Source organism: Carlito syrichta, unplaced genomic scaffold (assembly GCF_000164805.1).
Source record: "Carlito syrichta isolate Samal-C Ts95f unplaced genomic scaffold, Tarsius_syrichta-2.0.1 Scaffold305112, whole genome shotgun sequence".
Classification (NCBI taxonomy): Eukaryota; Metazoa; Chordata; class Mammalia; order Primates; family Tarsiidae; genus Carlito; species Carlito syrichta.
In genome coordinates, this window is record NW_007249208.1 from 330,272 (window position 1) to 351,050 (window position 20,779).

Below are 20,779 nucleotides of genomic sequence, written 5' to 3' on the forward strand. Positions count from 1 at the left end.
CATGGGATATTTTTCCATTTGTTTGTGTCATCTTTGATTTCTCTGAGCAGTGTTTTGTAGTTTTCATTGTAAAGGTCTTTCACATCTCTGTATTTCATTTTTGTGTGTGTGGCTATTGTGAATGGGATTGTGCTTTTTATTTGGGTTTCTGTTTGTTTATTATTGGTATATACAAATGGGATTGTCTTTTGCACATTTATTTTATATCCTGAGACTTTGCCATAGTCCTTTATCATGCGAAGAGGTTTTTCACAGATTCTCTTGGGTTTTCAAGGTATACAATCATGTTGTCTGTAAAGAGAGATAGCTTGACTTCTTCTTTTCCTATTTGGATACCCCTGATCGCCTTTTCTTTTTTGATTGCTCTAGCCAGGTCTTCCAATACTATATTAAACAAGAGGGGTGAGAGTGGGCATCCTTGTCTTGTTCCAGTTTTCAGGGATAAGACAAGGATGTGACTTCATCTTTTGGGTTTCTGATTGTTTCAAATCTAGAAGAAACAATACAGGAATTCATATGGAAACACGAATGACCAATAATAGCCAGAACAATCCTCACCAAAAAATACCAGTTGTTTCAGTTTCAGACAAAATGGTTCTAATTTTTGTCTGTTTAAGAGTATGCTGGCTGTGGGTTTCTCATAGATGGCTTTGACTATTTTGAGGTATGTTCCACATATGCCTAGATGTTTGAGGGTTTCATCAAGAAGAGGTGCTGAATTTTATCAAAAGTTTTTTCTGCATCTAATGATATAATCATGTGGTTTTTGTTTTCACATCTGTTGATGTATTTAATTACATTTATGGTCTTGCAAATGCCGAACCAGCCTTGCATCCCAGAGATGAAGCCTACTTGGTTATGATGGATGATTTTTGAGATGTGTTGTTGAATCCGGTTTGCTAGGATCTTGTTGAGAATTTTAGCATCTATGTTCATCAAAGATATTGTTCTGTAGTTCTCTTTCTTTGTTGGGTCTTTACCTGGCTTGGGTATCAATGTGATGTTAGCTTCATAAAATGATTTGGGGAGAGTTCCATCTTTCTCAATCACCTAGAATACTTTCAGTAGGATTGGTATCAGTTCTTCTTTAAACGTCTTATAGAATTCTGCTGGAAAGCCTTCTGGTCCAGGGCTTTTTTCGTAGGTAGTTTTCATATGACATAGTCAATTTCCTTAATTGTTATTGATCTATTCAGGGTCTTGATTTCTTCTTGTTTCAACCTTAGGGAGGTTGTGTGATGTCAGAAAGCCTTCCAATTCCTTCAGGTTTTCTTTTTTTGTTGTTTTGAGTTGGAGTCTCACTCTGTTGCCCAGACTAGAGTGCAGTGGCCACTCCCAGTCACCGCAGCCTCCACCTGCTGGGCTCCGGCAACCCTTCCACCTCAGCCTTCCAAGTAACTGGAATTACAGGCATGTGCTACCATGCCTGGCTGATTTTTTTATTTATTGTAGAGATGAGGTCTCGCTGCCCAGGCGGGTCTCGAACCCGTGGGCTCAGGCAATCCACTCACCTCAGCCTCCCAACGGCGCGGGATTACAGGCTGAGCCACCGAGCCCGGCTCCTTAAGGTTTTCAAGTTTGTTTCCATACAAGTGTACATCATAGTGTCTAATGATCTTTTGTATTTCTTCAGGGTCAGATGTGACTTCATCTTTTGTGTTTCTGATTGTATTTATTTGGGCTTTTTCTCTCTTTTTCTTGGCCAGTCTAGCTAAGGGACCATCGATCTTGTTTATCCTTTCAAAGAACCAGCTTTTTGTATTATCTTCTTGTTTTTTATGTCCCAGATTTGGGCTTTTATTTTGGTGATCTGGATTCTTCTACTGAAGTTAGGATTTTGGTGGTCTTGCTTTTCCAACTTCCTTAGGTGACTTGCTAGGCTCTTAATTTGTGATTCTTCTATTTTCTTCATGTGCATTTGTAGAGGTATGAATTCCCCTCTTACTACAGCTTTCATGGTATCCCAGAGATTTGGGTAAGATATTTCTTCATTTTCATTTGTTTCCAGGTATCTTTTGATCTCTATTTTGATTTCATCATTGACCCAGGAGTTGTTTGGCATCATGCTGTTTAGTGTCCATGTCTTTGTGGGTTTTGGGGGAAACTTGTTGGTGTTGATGTTTATTTTTATTCCACTGTGGTCCAAGAAGATGTATGGCAAAATTTCAGTCTTTTGAAACTTGTTTATTCTTGATTTATGGCCAAGGATGTGGTTGATCTTAGAATATGTTTCATGTGGTGATGTCTAGAATGTATATTCTGTGGTCATTGGGTGGAGTATTCTGTAGTTTTCAATTAAGTCCATTTGGTCCTGATCTCATTGCTGATTTTTTGTCCTGATGATCTGTCTAGGGTCATGAGTGGGGTATTAAAGTTCCCAGATATGATAGTGTTAGAGTCAATATCTCTTTTGAGTTTACCTAGAAGCTGCTTTATGAAAGTTGGTGCTCCTATGTTGGGTGCATATATGTTTAGGATGGATATTTCTTGTTGATGGATTGAACCTTTTATCAATATGTAGTCGCCTTCTGCATCTTTTTAAATTTTTGATAACTTAAAGGATATTTGTCTGAGATTAAGATCATGACTCCTCCTTTCTTTTGTGTTCCGTTCACCTGAAATTTTGCTTCCCAGTCTCTTACTTTGAGTTTGTGAGTGTCCTTTCTAGTGAGATGAGTCTCTTGGAGGCAATATGTTGCCTGGTGATATTTTATCCATTTTGCCATTCTATGTCTTTTCAGTGGTGCATTTAGTCCATTCACACTTAGGCTAATTATTGAAATGTGAGAGTTGATCCCTGTCATGAGGGTCTTATAGAGTTGTTGTTCCTGTTTGTTTATTGTCTTTCTTTTGGTATTTTTGTTGTTTCATGTGTGTTTTTAACCTTTTTCCTGTACTCTTGTGAGGAACATTGTTGTTCTTTTTTTCTTTTCTTCTGTGTTTAATACTTTCTTAAGTGTTTCTTGTAGAGGTGGTCTGGTCGCAGTGTAAGATCTTAGGGATTGGATATCTGGGAAAGATTTTAATTCTCTCTCACTGATGAAGCTTAGCTTGGCTGGGTAGGTAATACTTGGCTGAAATATTTTATCTTTTAGAACTTTGAAGATAGGGCTCCAAGCTCTCCTAGCCTCAAGGATTTCTGCAGATAAATCTGCTGCTATTCAAATTGGTCTTCCATGATAGGTAATCTGACCTTTTTCTCTTACTGTCTTTAAGATTTTTTCTTTTATACCTACTTTGTTTAGGCAAATTATTATGTGTCTGGGAGTTCTTCTTCTCATTTGTTGTCTTACAGGGGTTCTCTGAATCTCTTTAATCTCTTTTGTTTGAATTTTTGCATCATTGATGAGATGAGGGAAGTTTTCTTGAATAATTCCATCGAATGTTTGTTCCAGGGTGGTCTCTGTCTCTCTTTCTGCCTCCAGAAGTCCAATTACTCTTAGGTTCGGTCTCTTGAAGTAATCACTCATCTCTTGAAAGTTTTGTTCTGTCTTTTTAAGCTTCTTTTCTATGTTTTTGACAGTTTGGGCTAGTTCTGTATTTTGGTCCTCAAGCTCTGAGATTCTTTCTTCTGCTTAGCTAATTCTGCTTTCCATGCTTATCAGTTTGTTATTTATTTCATTCACAGTATTCTTTACTACTGTTATCTCAGTTATCAACTCCTTCCTAGTTTCCTCCTGTCTCTCCTCAATTCTTTTAAATTTCTCTATTAATGTCTTGATATCTGGGTTTGTAGTTTGAGACCAGTAATTCTTGGGGCTTTTCATCGTTTGCATTCCAATATCTGTTTTCTCAGTGTCTGACCTCCCAGGGGTCTGTGAGAGACTCATATTTTTCTTTTGGTTTTTCTTCATTTGTGTAGATTTTTCTCTTTCCCTTTACCTCCCCTTCTTTAATTTTTCTTTTTGTTCAATCTCCTGTTCTTCCTTATGAGGATCCTCTGGCTTTGTTCACTTTTGAGGCTTGACTGTAGGTTGGGGGCTGTACTTTTTGCAGTTTTGAGATGTAATTGAGGGGGAAGCTGTGATTCCAAATCTATCTGCAGCTCTCAGTACCCACTGACAGGTGTATGGGCACCCTGGAACCCACTTCCCACTGCCTTACAATCTGTCCATGCAGTGGAGTTTAGGTTTGCTCCCTGGAACAAAAGGAAGTAAGAAAAAGGAAAATAATGGAAGAAGGGGGAGAGGGTCAAGAGGAAGTTGGAGAGAGAGAAGAGTAAGAGGAAAAACAGGCATACATACTAACTAATGAATGAAAAGAGACACAAGGCCAGAAAAGAGTAAAAAACAGAAAAGCAAAGAAAATTCCCTAAAGCATACCATTAATCACACAAAGTTCAATAAAATCATGTCTTTTGATGGGTTCTTCCCCAACACAAAGGTAGTCTAAATCAAAAAGCAAACAAAAGCGAACAAAATAGTCAAAACAATAAAGTAAATAATCAAAATAAGAAAACAGACTATCTCTGGAGTCTTTCCTGAGTGTCTAAAGTCTCTTCAGCTCTGATCTTGAGCCCCTCCCCTTTGCTCTCATTGCAGGCAAACAGGGTTATTCATAGCTTGGGTCAGTTCCCTTGGTTTGCTGCCTGACAGGTCTGCTACACAGAACTGAGTTGTTAGTGTCTGATTCAGTGCAGGGGAGGGGCTTCTGTCTCTTGTTTTGGCGCACTTACCTTAGAAAACAAGGTGGAGGCTGCATGGAGATGGGTGGGGCAATGCGAATCTCTGCCTGGCAAATGGCTGTGGTGGGCAGCTCCTCTTTCGCAGATCCTTCTCTCCATTTGTTGGGGCCCCAACTGGTCAGCTATGATGATGGGTGACGATGGTGTGTGTCTGGCATCAGGCACTGGGAATCATGGAGGTAACTGGGCACTGTAGCTTGGTGTGCCATGGGCAGCTTGAGATGGAGGAGTGAGCTGGGAATTCCCTGGGGCTGAAGCCAAGAGCCTCAATGACAGTGACTGTTCAGTACCTGGTGACCACCACAGCGGCAATCCCCTGCAGAGGTCATAGTGCTATGCAGGCAGTTTGCTGCATGGGACTGATTATAGCAGCCACCCCCCATGTAGGCAGCAGCCGCAGGGCGTGTGGAACTGCCCTCAGGAGCCACCCTTTGTGGAGGTCTTTAGTTCAACTTGTCCCGTCGCCATCTTGCCGAGCATCCCTGAGCATTGTTTTAAGATGGCCATTTGTATATCTTCTTGATAATTTTTGTTCAAATCCTTTGCTTATTTTAAAATCAAGTTATTTGTTTTCTTGCTATTGACTTGAGTTTCTTATATATTTTCTATTACCCCTTATCACATGTATGGTTTGCAAATATGTTCCTCCATTGTCTCTTCATTCTGTTGATTGTTTCTTTTTCTGTGTGGAAGTTTTTTATTTTGATGCAATCCCACTTTCAATTTTTGCTTTTGTTGTCTGTGCTTTTGAAGTCATATCCAAGAAATGAATGCCCAAGCCAATGTCAAAAAGTTTTTTCCCTATTTTTTTCTGGTAGTTTTACAATTTCTTGTTTTATGCAAGTATTTAACACCTTTTGAGTTGATTTTTACATATGGTGTGATATATGGTGTGAAGTATGAGTTCAGTTTTAGCCTTTTGCATGTAGATATTCAGTTTTCCCATCAGCATTTTTTGAAGAGACTATCTTTACCAATTCTATGTTCTTAGTTCCTTTGCCAAAGATAAGTTGGCTGTATATGTGTAGGTTAATTTCCTGACTCTGCATACTATTCTCTGTATGTCTGTTTTTGTGCCAGTACCCTACTCTTTTGATTATTATAGGTCTGTAGTATATTTTGAAATCAGGTAATGTAATGCCTTCAGCTTTGTTCTTTTTATTCAATATTGTTTTGTCTATTTGGGGTATTTTTGTTTCCACATGAACTTTAGAATTGTTTTTCTATTTATGTGAAAAATGACATTTGAATTTTGACAGGTATTGCACTGAATGTGTAATTTGCTTTGGGTTGTATGGACATGTTAGCAATATTATTTAATTCAATGCAAGAACATAAAATATTTTTGCATTCATTTGTACCTTTTTAAAATTTTTAAATCAATAATTACAGTTTTCAGTGTATAGATCTTTCACCTCATTGGATAATTTTATTTCTAAGTATTTTTTATGCTATTGTAAATGGAATTTTTTTCTTAAATTCTCTTTTGGATAGTTTATTGTTGTGTATAGAAACAACTGGGCTAGGCGTGGTGGCTCAGCCTGTAATCCCAGCACTTTGGGGGGCTGAGGTGAGGGAGTTGCATGCTTGATGAGACTTTGTATCTACAATAAATAAAAAATTAGCTGGACTTGGTACCATGTGCCTGTAGTTCCGGCTACTTGAAAGGCTGAGGTGGAAGGCTTGCCGGCGCCCAGTGGGTCAACACTGGGGTGGCTGTGAGCATGCCACTGCACTTCTGCCTGGGCGATGAAGAGAAACTTCAATTCAAAAAAAAAAAAGAAACACAATTGATTTTTGCATGTGCTTTTGTAACCTACAACTTTAAAGAATTTGTTTATTACTTCTAACATGATTTGGGTGGAGTCTTTAGGGTTTGCTATATAAAAGATGATGTCAACTACAAGCAGAGACAATTTAATATCTTTCTTTCTGAAGAAAAGCTTACAGTTTTCACCATTTTTCATGATATAAGCTGTGGTCTTGTCATATATGGCCTTACTATATTGAGGTATATCCCTTCTATATGTAATTTGTTGAGAGTTTTTATCTGGAAAAGATGCTGAATTTTCAAACATTTTTTCTGCATTGAGACGATCATGTGGTTTTTATCTTTCTTTTTGTTAATGTGATCACATATATTGATTTGCATATGTTGTGTTTCCTTCAATCCCAAAGATAAATCCTACTTGATCATGATGTAAAAGCTTTTTAATGTGTTTTAAATTCAATGTGCTAGCATTTTGATGAGGATTTCTGCATCTATATTGGTCAGGGATATTGGCTTATAATTTTCTTTTCTTAGGATTGGCAGTAGTGGAAAACTGCTGGGAGGGGGGCGGGGAAGTGGGATTGGCAATAGTGGGAATCTTCCTGGTGAAGGGGAGTATACCTCATCAACAAGGGTACCTACATAATGAACATTTGTATACCTAACCCTGAACTGTACCTCATATCTTTAAAATAAAATTAAAAATTAAAAAAAAAATTTTTCTTTTCTTGTAGTGTCCTTGTCTGGCTTTGTTTTGAGGATGGCAATAGCCTTGTAAAATGAATTTGCAAATGTTTTCTCTGGTTCTATTTTTTGGAAGAGTTTAAGAAGAATTGGTATTACTTCTCCTTTAAATGCTTGTTAGAATTCAGCTGTGACGACATCTGGTCCTGGGCTTTGCTTTGTTGGAAGATTTTAAATTTCTACTTCAATTTCTGTATTATTATTAGCCTGTTCAGGCTTTTTATTTGTTCTTGACTTGATTTTTGTATGTTGTGTGTTTATAGGAATTAATTCATTCCCTCTAGGTTAGTTAATTTGTTGACATATAATTGTTCATGATAGTCCCTTATGATTCTTTTTATTTCTGAGTCATTCATTGTAATATCTTCTCTCTCCCTCTTTTTTTTAAACTTCTTTTTAAATGCAGGTATTTATTTCTATAAACTTCCCTCTTTGAACTGTTTTTGCTGCATCTCATTGGTTTTGGTATGTTGTGCTTTCATTTTCATTTCTCTCAAGATATCTTTTTAAAAAAAAATTTATTTTAAATATGTGAAGTACAATTCAGGGTTAGGTATACAAATGTTCATTATGCAGTTACCCTTGCTGATGAGGTATACTCCCCTTCTCCAGTGTCAGGCTGGACTCAGTGGCCCCCAGGCTGCTAACTGACCCATGTGGATCCAGATTGCCAGTCCTTCCAGATGCTCTAGACTAGTACCTATGGCCTCAAGCACCAGGCCTATCCCCATGTACATAGCAATAGACACTTCTCCATGGTGCCAAGCTCACCCTAGGACCATGTCAATCCCTGTGGACTTCGGCTTAAGAACTGCCCAGTGCCAGGTTACCGTCTGTGAATACAGGTTGTAGACCCATCTGCGTGAACACTGTCACCAGGTCCACTCTTGTAGACCACAGTGCCGTGTTGGCTTTTGTAAACATGGATGCAGCTTCAGACACAGCCCAGTGGACCCAGGGGAGTGTGCCTGGAGCCTGATTCTGTGAGAATTGGCCTTGCGCTGGGGTTCACTAGTTTGGTGCCAGGGTTCACAGCTTGGTTGAATATTCACTTTATTCCACTTCGCCCATGTGGAGGGTATCTCTCCCCACACTCTGCTACCCAGGCATGGGTGGCAGGTGATGCAGATATTGTGAAACCGTCCTTCCTACCCTCTTCAATGTGTCTTTTCTTATTTTGGCACCACACCCAGATGATGTAACTTGCACCTGAATTCTTTAGTTCTTGTAAAGGTATTTTCATGTGTGGATGGTTGTTAAAATTTGATATTACTACAAGGGAAATCACTGAAAACTCCTATTCCATTATCTAGCTGATATCCTCTGTCTCCTTATTAACAACACAAAACAGTGATTAAATTAATCTGTCAGGAGATTTTGGGCCCTCTGGTACCCTGGATTTGGAACAGACTTCATTTCTTTCTGCAGGAATGCTCAGAGTCATTCTTTCTTTGTTGTGAATATAATATTCTATGTTTATCTTTTCAGGAAAGTTTATGCCAAATACATTTTTCTTTGTCATTAGCACTGGTTGCAAAACATTCTCTATATTTGTTGTGTTATGGAAAACTAGCTTCAGGTTTTGAATTCACTTAAACCCGTAGGATTTTGGCATACGTCTTTCTTTTGACATGGTCAAGGGTAAGAGTGAAAGAAGGCAGTGAATTAGACACTGAGAAGTTTTTTAGTTTGAGATTAGATTAATCACCCTAAAAAGATCTTTTGTTTCCTCAAATGACATATTGTGTAACCAATGTTTTCCCATATCCAAACTCTCCTAGTGTCCCCCAAGTCTGATTTGCCTGGACTGACATTCAATTCAGTTAAATGCACTCACTAACTAGTCTAGTCATTCATTTTACACACACACATGCACACACATGCACATATGCTAGGTCCAATTGTAGGTGCTGGGGATTTAGCAGTGAACAAATTCAACAACTAGTTATTGAGAAGTCATAGGAAAGACTGCGTTAAGTGAAGCACTGTGCTAGCATCTGCTGATTTTCTAAGACGCGTGTGTCCATGTATGGAGAAAGATGACAGTGGAGAGGGGAGACATTAAGACAAATGCAGGCATCGCTGTTGTGCAGGGCAAAACATTAAGTGACCCCAGAAGGAATCTGAGTGGCCATAGTGACTCAAAGCAGAGAGAAAAGATATCCAAGTAGAGTAAATTAGGAAAGCCTTAAAGGGGGAGGTGGCATCTGAGATGGGTTTAAAGAATACTTCCTGATTCTTTTCTCTCAATTTCAAACTTGTTCTTTTATGCTCTGCTTTATGATGCTGAGGCTGGAACTCTGCAAACCTCATTCTGCTTTGCTAGTTTCTTTTTGTCTGGGGTGTTGCAAAGTCTAGAAAATAAGTAATTTCCTCCTTCCGGGTTGCTTTCTGTTCCTATTAGTATTGTAGAAAAATGTGTTCACCCCGGCAGCCATGCTGGTGCTGTAGCTAGTGCCAGTGTTCAGTTGTTCACAAACTCCTAGAACCAGTTTCTTCAGGCGACCTCAGAGAGACCAGCACCAGCCAGCTAGCATTCTCGTCTGAGATGAGATCCCCATTTGGCAAGTGCCTTCTACACCTCTAAGACGTCATAATCCCAAAGTATTTCTTATGTCCCTTCAGGCCTAGAAGCAATAGATCCTTCTGTAGTTACTACCTCTGTGATACTCTGTTTTCTTTTTCACTCCCAGGATTCTCAAAATACTTTTAAATATTATATCCTGTATGTTAAAATAACTTGTAAGGTTTCTCTTTTCTGAAAACACCCTGACTAATACAGTTGGTAGCAGGAATGGTCCAAGGAAATAGACAGTCAAAAACGAGACATTGGGATTGGTTTGGTCATGTTCTTGGACTTGAACACAGTGGTGATCTCCTTAAAAATTGTGAACTGAGATGCAGTAACCTGTGCATGTAATAGCATCACAGCTAGCCATACTGTCACCTACATTTGATCGAGAGGAAGTACCTGCTAAAGCAAGTCTCTTGAAGGAGCAAGTGGTTGCTGTGCTTCCTGTATGATGAAACTGATGACTACAAGGTCAGTGGGAGGGATGATTACTTGTGAGTGCACTGAAGCACTTGAAAAAGATGAAAACTCAGGTTTATAGGCTCTCAGCTCTGGTCATGCCAGAGAGCCAGAGGGCTCCTGATGTGGACATAAAATAATATTTTATTTCTAACAGCTTCAGAGCCAAACTTGTGAAAATAAGAACACATTTTAATTTTCAAAATTACAACATATGCTGAACAGCCACCCTCATCGTTTTTCAAAGAAGCTAAGAATCTTAAACTTTTGAATCACTTTGATCTTTTCTTGCTAGTGGAAGCAACACACTATTCCGTGTCTGAAGATGCTAAAAAATCTTGTAATAACATCACCTGTGGCCATTATTTTGCAAAACGATGGTTATTCTCAAGATCTACACCAAGCTACTCTTTGTTGCCGTTAGACTCATGACCAGAGTTAGATATCAGCATACCCCAGGAGAACAAGTAAAAATTCTGACCCAGGAGAAAATAATTTAGATTTATGATGAATTTGAAAATGCCTGGATACTAGACAGGGTGATGATCATAAATATATACATGAGGATGGGCTTATTCAGGGGGCAAACTATAAATTATATAGTTTGTCTAGAACAGAGTTACAGGTAAGTCTGAAAAGCTAGGTTAAGCCATATTGGGAGGCTCCTTGCATGTGGCTCACTCTTAGGGTTGCGGAGGTGTGAAGACCCATTAAAGAATTCTGAACAAGAGTAATGTGCTTAGAGACTCACTTCAGGAAGATAAAACTGACAATGTTACAGGATGGACTATGACAGGGAAACTTATGGCTAGTTGGCCAGTTAGAGGCCTATTTCAATAGTCTAGGAAATAATAATAGATAGGGGCATGGTGGCATGTTCTGGTAATCCCTGCTACTCTGGAGGCTAAGGTGGGAGGATCTCTTGAGCCCAGGAGTTTGAGGCTGTAGTGAAATATGATCGGGCCATTTCATTCCAGCCTGGGTGACCTGTTATAAAGAAACAAAACTGAAACAAAAATGAACAAACAAAAAACACAGTCAGAAATATCAAAATAGACAAGTGGGAATACATAAAAATTTAAAAAATAATGAGAGTCAAGGTCTCACCAAGTTGCCCAGGCCGGTCTCGAACCTGTGGACTCAGGTAATCCTCTCACCTCAGCCTCCCAAAGTGCTGGGATTATAGGTATGAGCCACCACGCCCGGCCTAAAATAGAAGTTTTTTTGAATTACTTTCCTGTTCAATCCCCAGGTGCTAGAATGGACCCTATTGCCTAATGGGCACTCAAAAACTGCTGGTAGCAACTTTTAAATTAGAAAACATGATAATTATTCTGGAGCTGAAAACACTGTACTCTGGTTTGTATATGATTTGTTTGGCCTCACCCAGTCTCATGTTGACATTTGGTCCCCAAGGTTGGCAGTAGAGCCTTGTGTGAGGTGTTTGGACTTTGGGAGTGGAACTTTCATGCAGGGCTTGGTGCTGTTCTCGAAGGAGTGAATGAGTTCTCACTCTTAGTTCCCGTGAGAACTGATTGTTAAAAACAGTCTGACACCTCCTTCTGTCTCTGTTGCCTCCTGTCTCCCGAAGTGATCGTTGTCCACATCAGCTCCTCTTCCACTTCCCTCATGAATGGAAGCAGTCTTCTCAGAAGGTGATGTTGGCGCCATGCTTCTTGTACAGCTTCATAACCGTGAGCCAAATAAACCTCTTTTCTTTACAAGTTACCTAGTCTTAGGCATTCCTTCACAGCAAGACAAATGGACCGTGACACATTTGTCTTTTGCTGCAGAGCAGTAGTCTGAAAAATAAACAGACCATGTCACTAACTCTATTATCTATTTAGTTAATGTTTCACAGGAAGAAGACTGATTGAAAGGAGGCTGGGAACAAACAACATGGAACACTGACAGGAGTATTGTTATCTGACAGGATGCAAGGGACACAGTGAAATTTGGATAACAATTTGCCATTATTTTCTTGGAAATTTTCCAGGAAATTGTAGTTATCTTTAAAGGCTCTAGGCCTGAAATTCGTCATTCAGAGCCCTGTTTGATGTACATAAGCTTGAGAGAGGAAGGTTAATAATTGTCAGCTGTGCCTTCACAAAGATAAATTTCAATCTGCTGACTTGGTGCCCCTGATCCCTGAATAATCCACATCAAGGTAGAAGATGTACACCAGTCAGCTGTAGGGTCTGAAGGATGAACAGACCCTTCAGACCCTTCAGAAGTGAGTCTTTGTTTTGATAATATTTGCATCCGATATGAGCTCGGCACCTGTCTCCTCACCAAGCCTTTGGTAAATCCCACTGGCCTGGTTCCTTCTGGTGGCTGTGGGAAGTTGCAGGTCTCCCATTACAGGGAGCACAGTTGACCAATGGACCCAAGCTGCTCATTGCTTGCTGCTTTTGTACTGAGGTTGTACTTGTTCAGGCTATTCTCAGCCAATGACTGAGTGCGGCAGGGATACTAAACAGGGCCTGTTCTTGTAGACATAGTACTCCTCTGCTGCCCAACTTCAGAGCGGGAGCTCCCCTACAACCTTGAATCCATTCTTAGATGGTTTGGTAGGCTAGAATACTTCCATTCAACTCTGTTCTCCTTTCTTTTTTGCTTGAGGGTCAGACTTGCACCTCTATCTGACAGCTCTCCCTGTCTTTTCCAGCTCCATCTCTATTGTCTTTCACAGGTATTCTCCTAATAAAATCCTTTCTTGTTTCATCCTATCTTGGCACATGCTCCTTGGAGAACTGTTCTTAGAGAACACATCCATTCTCTGTGACTTGACTTACCGACTTATCAGACTATGCTGATCTCCTGGCCACTTGTCTAGGGCTCTGGTATCCTGTCTGGCTCTTGGGAGTATTCCCTCTTCTAAAGTTGTCAGTTAGATCTTGTCTTCATGCCATCTGCTTATGATTGGAGTTGTACTTCAATGTGTGGACTATGTAGAATCACAGTGCTCTTCTAGAACCATCTGCAAGACTTTTACTATTGCTGTGAGCTAGGAGCTCACCACCTTGTTTTCATTGTTGCTATGATCAAGAAACCAAGAAACACATCAACTTTTCTTCCTCTTAGATGTTAGCTATGAGTAGACTCAAGTTGGACACTAGAATTTTTACCACTGGTCACCTTTCTATAGTGGTCATAAGCCTGTGGACTGCATACTTTGGACTTTGTTTCCTCCCACACTGGCCTGCAGTGGAGATACTAGTTTGAGCAGGTTAAGTTGCATAAGCCAGTGGCCTGCATGATTTTGGGCTTCATTCCCTTCCACACTGGCCTGCAGTTGAGGTACCAGTTTCCCGTATACCAAAATTTAGAGTGCCAGTTACCTATGTGAGATGTTGAAGTGTACTCCCTTCAGGAAATGTGATATTTTTAGCTGTTTTCAGTCATTCATAACTGGAGTGAAATATAGATCCTTTTTTGAGATTAGTGTGAAGACAGAAGAAATGTGAAGGCAATAGATATTTGGAGGACATGAATATATTATGAAGAGCACAAAAGCATAAAGGGACAACTGGCAACTTCAAAGCAAACCTCATTGCAACCATAGTTTTTCCTACTGCCAAACAGTGCCTTGGACTTCCTGCATATCTGTATCATGGACTCAATAGAGACAGAATCAAAACCTCTATTTGTTAAATACTAATACAGCTACACAACAAACAATGGCTATACATTTTCATGTGAGGGGAACAGCATTACAACTTAATCCTTTTAGCAACTGGAGATGGGTGATTATCTTGACCAGCTTGTTTCCAACTTAGAAAGCTCTTTATCTTCAGGATTTCACTCACAGTTAAATCTGGTAACCACGTTTGTGAGAAAAGTTGTAAATACAGTAGGTATAAAAGTTTGTAGAAAAAGGTTTGAGTAGTGTAGATGCCATCACAGAATTAGAGGGGGTAGTCAGAAACTCTTTTGTTAAACAGTGTTATTTTAACCAAGAGAGCTGTCAATAGAGAGCGGAGTTTCTAGATTATAGGTGCTTCCCTACTATGTCTTGTCATGAGATTAGCCAGTGCTTTGCAAGGAACTGGAAGTTCCCTAGCTCTGCCACTGCGTCTTTGTGTATTTACTTCTTTATCTGTAATATGGGCATAGAGTATTTTCTGATAAGCTAACTGCCATTACTGAAAAGAGGATGATGAAATAAATGTGAGAGCACTTGTAGAAGAATGATGTGTTCTACAAGTACAAGGTTATGCTACCTGTATAGAGATGGTGAAAATAGTTAACCAGGGCAACCATGAACCTCTAGACTTTATGCAGCAAGTGAATTAGCCTCATGCCTCTGTAACATGGGTTTCTTTTTATTAGTTGACTGTTAACCCTATTATAACTTCAAAATAGGTAATATCCTCTTATCTCAGTTCATTTGGGCGGCTATTACAAAATACGACAACTAGAGTAACTTAACAACAATTTATTTCTCACAGTTCTTGAGACTGGAAGTCTGAGATCAGGCACCAGCAGAGGAAGGCTCTTGGTGAGGACCTTTTTCCTGGCTTATGGTCTCTTTGTGTCCTTACACGATGAAGGACAGCCAGGTAGCTCTCCGGCTTCTTTCTATCAGAGCACTGATCCTGTTCACGAGGTCCAACCCTCATGATCGAATTACCTCTCAAAGGCCCCACCTCCAAATACCATCATGCTGGGATTAGGTTTTCCACATACACATTTTGGAGGGGCAAAACACTGAGTTCGTTGCACACTGTTTGGGATAACTGTAGTAAAAATGATTGTTTTAGAGAATCTAACTTCCTTTGTCTTTAATGTCTTCCCAGTTTCTTCTATAAATGTAAATGTATGATATAGAGTACAAATTTGACTTAACCTGGCCTATCTCTGGCCTATTTTAAGCATCTTTTTCAAGAACAACAGGTTTGATGTTATAAGGCATTACTTAAGTAAACACATACTATTCGTTGATGTAATATGGATTCTTCTTAATTACTGATATAATTTATTATGTAGGTTGATTTTGATACGATCAATTGTAGTACTTAGCAGCTATAAAAGTAGATTTGCATTGTATTACCCAAATATCAGTAGACATATCATTTTGTATAATAATATAACACAATTTGAGATTAAGTAATAAACAATATTATTTTCTTTACTGAATAAAAATGACTTTAACAGGAACCTGTTAAAGAATTAATTAAATGAATATGTATTAAGAATGTATAAAGATTGTATATTAACATATATAAACACACATATGACATGTAGCCAATATTTATGCACATTTATTTAGTGATTTAATACATATTTATTGGATGTCCACCCCATGCAAGACACACTGAAGGTTCTTAGGATATAGTAAAACAGGCAGAATTTATATTTATACACTAGTTGGGGGGTGAAAAAGGAGGAAATAGACAGTAAACAAGTAAACAAAAGATTTCAGAAAAAAGTGCCAAGAAGGAAATAAAAAAGGACAGATTAAAAGAGGGCTGTGCTCAGCCTTTAAACTCTATTATAAAGCTACAATAATCAAAACAGCCTAGTATTGGTACAAGAACAGGGATATAGACCAATGAAACAGGATAAAGATTCCAGAAGCAAAACCTCAATTTCTCAACCAACTCATCTTCGACAAAGCCTCCCACCACCAATGACTGGGGAGAGGAGACTTATTCAGTAAATGGTGCTGGGAAAACTGACTGACCATATGCAGAAGATTAAAACAAGATCTCCACCTATCACCATACACAAAAATCAACTCTAAATGGATCAAAGATCTAAATGTATAAGAACCTTAGAAAATGAAGGAAATACCCTCACGGAAATCGGAACTGGCATCCAATTCCTGAACAAAACCCAAAACCCACAGGTCATAAGAGAGAAGATAGATAAGTGGGACCTCATTAAACTGACAAGCTTCTGCAAAGCCAAAGAAACCATCAAGAGAGCAGGGAGACAACCCACAGACTGGGAAAAAAATATTTGCCAACTGTATGTCTGACAACAGTCTAACATCTAGGATCTACAAGGAACACAAACATGCCAACAAGCAAAAAACAAACAGCCTCATTACAAAGTGAGCACAAAATATTAATAGACAGTTCTCAAAAGAAGACATACAAACAGCCAACAGATACATGAAAAAATACTCAACCTCACTAGTCACCAAAGAAATGCAAATTAAAACTACACCGAGATACCACCTCACTCCAGTCAGGATGGCTATCATCAATAACTCAAAAAAAAAAAACAAAACATGCTGGAGAGGATGCAGTGAAAAGGGAACACTTCTACACTGTTGGTGGAGTGTAAACTACAACAGCCTCTGTGGAAAACAGTGTGGCGATTCCTAAAAGATCTAAAAATCGACCTTCCATACGACCCCTCAATCCCCCTACTGGGACTATACTCGGGAGTACTCAAATCACCCTATAGAAAAGATACTTGCACACGTATGTTTATCACAGCACTGTTCAGCAAGAACATGGAACCAACCATGCTGCCCATCAAAAGGACTGGATTAAAGAAATGTGGTACATATACATGATGGAATATTACACAGCCATAAAGAAGAACAAAATCATGAACTTCACAGCAACCTGAATGGACTTAGAGTCTATAATACTGAGTGATTTTCACAGAACCAAAGAACTGAGTATTACATGTTCTCACTCATAAGCAGACCTTGAACAATTATAATACTATAAGAAAAGGATTGGCAGTAGCGGAAAACTGCTGGGAGGGGAGCGGGGAAGCAGGATTGGCAGTAGTGGGATTCTGCCTGGGGAAGGGGGGGCACACCTCATCAACAAGGGTACCTGCATAATAAACATTTGTATACCTAATCCTGAATTGTATCTCACACCCTTAAAATTAAAAAAAAATTAAAGAAAAAAAAAGAGGGCTGTGTTGATGTAAACTGAGTGACCAAGGAGGAAACCTCCTTGCTAAGATTGATGAAAACTGAGATCTGAATATAAGAAAATACGAACTTTCTTGATTTGGGGATAAAGTGTGTTAAGCAGAGAGAAAGCAAATGTCACAGTTCTCATTTGAGAATGAGTTTGGTGTGAAATAGTGTGAATTCTTGTGGGAATATGGAAAAGAAGAAAAAGGTATGAAATGAAGTTGAAAGGTGAGGAGGCATCCTGTAGATCATGACAGGACTGTGTATTTTTTTTCTCATGGCAGTTGTCAACCATTGTAAGGGTTTAAGCACAGGAGTGACAAGATCCTAATTGTGTTTGGGGAAGCTCACTCTTGCTGCTGCATAGAAAATGGGATGTTAGAATGCAAAAAAGGAAGCAAGGAAACAACTTGGAAGGCTCTTAGAATTATAGGTAAGAGTTAACAAAGGCTTGGACTAGGATGGAGACTGTGGAGGTAGAAGGAAATGAAAACATTTGCTGATGCTATAGGTAGAAGGGTGGTGAGGTGCTATGGGCTGACTTGTGTCACCCTTAAATTTGTTTTTTTTGTTTTTGAGTTGGAGTCTCACTCTGTCGCCCAGACTGGAGTGCAGTGACCGCTCCCAGCCACCGTAGCCTCGACCTGCTGGGCTCCGGTGATCCTTCCGCCTCAGCCTTCCAAGTAGCCGGAATTACAGGCATGCATTACCACGCCCAGCTGATTTTTTGATTTATTGTAGAGATGAGGTCTCACTGCCCAGGCGGGTCTTGAACCCGCGGGCTCAGGCAATCCACTCACCTCAGCCTCCCAAAGGTGCGGGATTACATGCTGAGCCACCGAGCACGGCTGTCACCCTTAAATTTATACCACCGAGCCCGGCTGTCACCCTTAAATTTATATGTTGAAATCATAACCTCCAAGACTTCAGAATGTGACCCTTTGGAGATAGCATCCTTCAAGAGGTAATTACATTAAAATGAGGTCTTAGGGTGGTCCCTAAGCCAATATGACTGGCTTTTTTTTTTTGTAATAAGAAAAAATTAGGACACAGGCACACACAGAGAGAGACACACGGAGAAGATGCCATCTGCAAGACAGTGAGAAAGGCTTCAGAAGAAACCAACCTTGCTGATACCTTAAACATGGACGTCTAGACTCCAGAATTGTGAGAAAATACATTTCTCTGGCTTAAGTCTGTAGGACTTTGTTATGACAGCTCTGGCTAATGAATAATGAAGCAAATCTAGGACTATGCCTAGGCTTCTGGCTTGAGAAACGGAATATTTAGAGGTCTCATTACCAAATTGAATAAGGTTGCCGAAAGGATAAATTTGAGATTCATATGGGGGTGTTGGTGGTGGAGAAGATTAAGAGGCAAATTTAACAGTTTTATGTTTAAGATGCCTATACTCATGCAAGAAAACAGATCAAGTAGGCAGCGGTATGTATAAGCCTAGAAATTTTATAAATAGTATTGAAATGATTCAAATGAACAAATTTGGACCCTCTCATTTATTCTCAGTCGATTCTTGACGTTAACACAAAGGGCTGTTTGTTTGGCTGTCTCATCTTTCAATGTCAATAAGTTAGATTTTCTAATATTTTGCATTAAAGAAAACAATGTGCTGCATGATTTCTGTGTCTCTAAAAGTCAACAGACCTTGAAAAGATGCAAAAGTTAAAAGTCACCTTGAAGAGCAGTTGTGACATTCTGTGATTGTGATTAAACATCATGAGACACAACTTTGGATTCAAACTCTGCCCCTTCTAAATGAGTGTTCTTGGATCATAATCTCCAAGACTCAGATTTTTCACCAATTTTATAGTGATTCTTGTTAAGGGTGCTTCACATCATTTAAGATATTTTTTGATTTTTCAGAGGCAATTTTTGTTATTGCATGATTGTGTAGTGCTAGTTATTAGAGGCCCTACACAATCCTGCACAATGAATTGTCCTTTATTTCAAATAACTTTTGAAATCCACTGGATGTGTATTTGTAGTTGCAAAACTTGAAAAAATTCTGTAGGTTACAGTTGGAGCTATAGTAATACATCTATGTGTATGTATACATATGTAACATATATACACACACGTATGTGTGTGTATATATATATACATTAAAATTTTGTGTAGGTAGGTTATATTATCTATTAATTCCACTTCAGGACTCTAGGGTGTTACAAAGCATTTGCTATAAAAAGAGGGCTTTGTATCTGACTGCGTTGAGAAACAGCAACCAATACTAAGTTTTTTTTACTTTTATTATTAGTAATCAGGGTTTTTTTTGGGGGGGGGCTGTTGAGTTTCTCATATATTCTGGATGTCAATTCCTTGTCAGTTGAGTAATTTACAAATATTTTCTCCCATTCTGTAGGTTGTCTCTTCACCCTACTGGCTATTTCCGAGACTGTGTGAAAGCTTTTTAGTTTTATATAAACTCATCTGTCTATTTTGACTTTGTTGCCAGTGTTTTTGAGACCTTCTCCACTAAAATCTTTGCCCAGACTAATGTCCTGAGGCATTTATCTTATGTTTTCTTCTAATAGCTTCATAGTTTCAGGTCTTATGTTTAAATCTTTAATATATTTTGAGTTGATTTTTGTATACAGTGAGATAGAGGAGTCTAATTTCATATTTCCACATATGAATATCCAATTTTCCCTGCATTATTTATTGAAGAAACTGTTCCTTTCCCAGTGAATATTCATTAACTTAGGCTGTGTCCATCTTACCTAAGGCAATCTACAAATTCAATGCAATACCCATCAAATTACCAGCAACATTCTTCTCAGACCTAGAAAAAACAACACAAGAATTCATATGGAAACACAAACCTCTAAGAATAGCCAGAACAATCCTCAGCAAAAAAACCAAAGCAGGTGGTATCACATTACCAGACTTCAAACTTTACTATAAAGCTACAATCATCAAAACAGCTTGGTATTGGTACAAGAACAGGCATATAGATCAATGGAATAGAATTGGGATTCCAGAAGCAAAACCTCAATTTCTCAACCAACTCATCTTCGACAAAGCCCCCACCACCTACCACTGGGGAGAGGAGAACCTATTCAGTAAATGATGCTGGGAAAACTGGCTGACCACATGCAGAAGATTAATACAAGACCCCTATCTATCCCCATGCACAAAGGTTAACTCCAAATAGATCAGAGACCTAAATGTAAAACCTCAAAAAATAAGAACCTTAGAAAAAGAAAGAAATACCCTCATGGAAATCGGAACTGGCATCCAATTCCTGAACAAAACCCGAAACCCACAGGTCATAAGAGAGAAGATAGACAAGTGGGACCTTATTAAACTGACAAGCTTCTGCAAAACCAAAGAAACCATCAAGAGAGCAGGGAGATAGCCTACTGACTGGCAAAAAGTATTTGCCAACACCAGGTCTGACAAAGGCTTAACATCCTGGATCTACAAGGAACTCAAACGTGCGGAAAAGAAAAAAACAAACAACCCCATTATAAAATGGGCAAAAGATATGAACAGACACTTCACAAAAGAAGACATCTGAGCAGCCAACAAACACATGAAGAAATGCTCAACCTCACTAATCATCAGGGAAATGCAAATCAAAACCACACTGAGATACCACCTAACTCCAGTCAGAATGGCAATTACCAACAACTCAAAAAATAA

The 20,779-nt window shown here is 39.1% G+C and overlaps 1 protein-coding gene across 1 annotated transcript in view; it reads right to left on the bottom strand.

Moving 5' to 3' along the window:
* Nucleotides 1–12,312: 12,312 nt before the first annotated feature.
* The window catches only part of LOC103263440 (dimethylaniline monooxygenase [N-oxide-forming] 3-like), a 28,715-nt gene continuing 20,248 nt past the window's right edge, over nt 12,313–20,779 (bottom strand). The window contains 1 exon segment of the mRNA XM_008061118.1: nt 12,313–12,564. Within this exon segment, the coding sequence (XP_008059309.1) occupies nt 12,313–12,564 (252 nt within the window).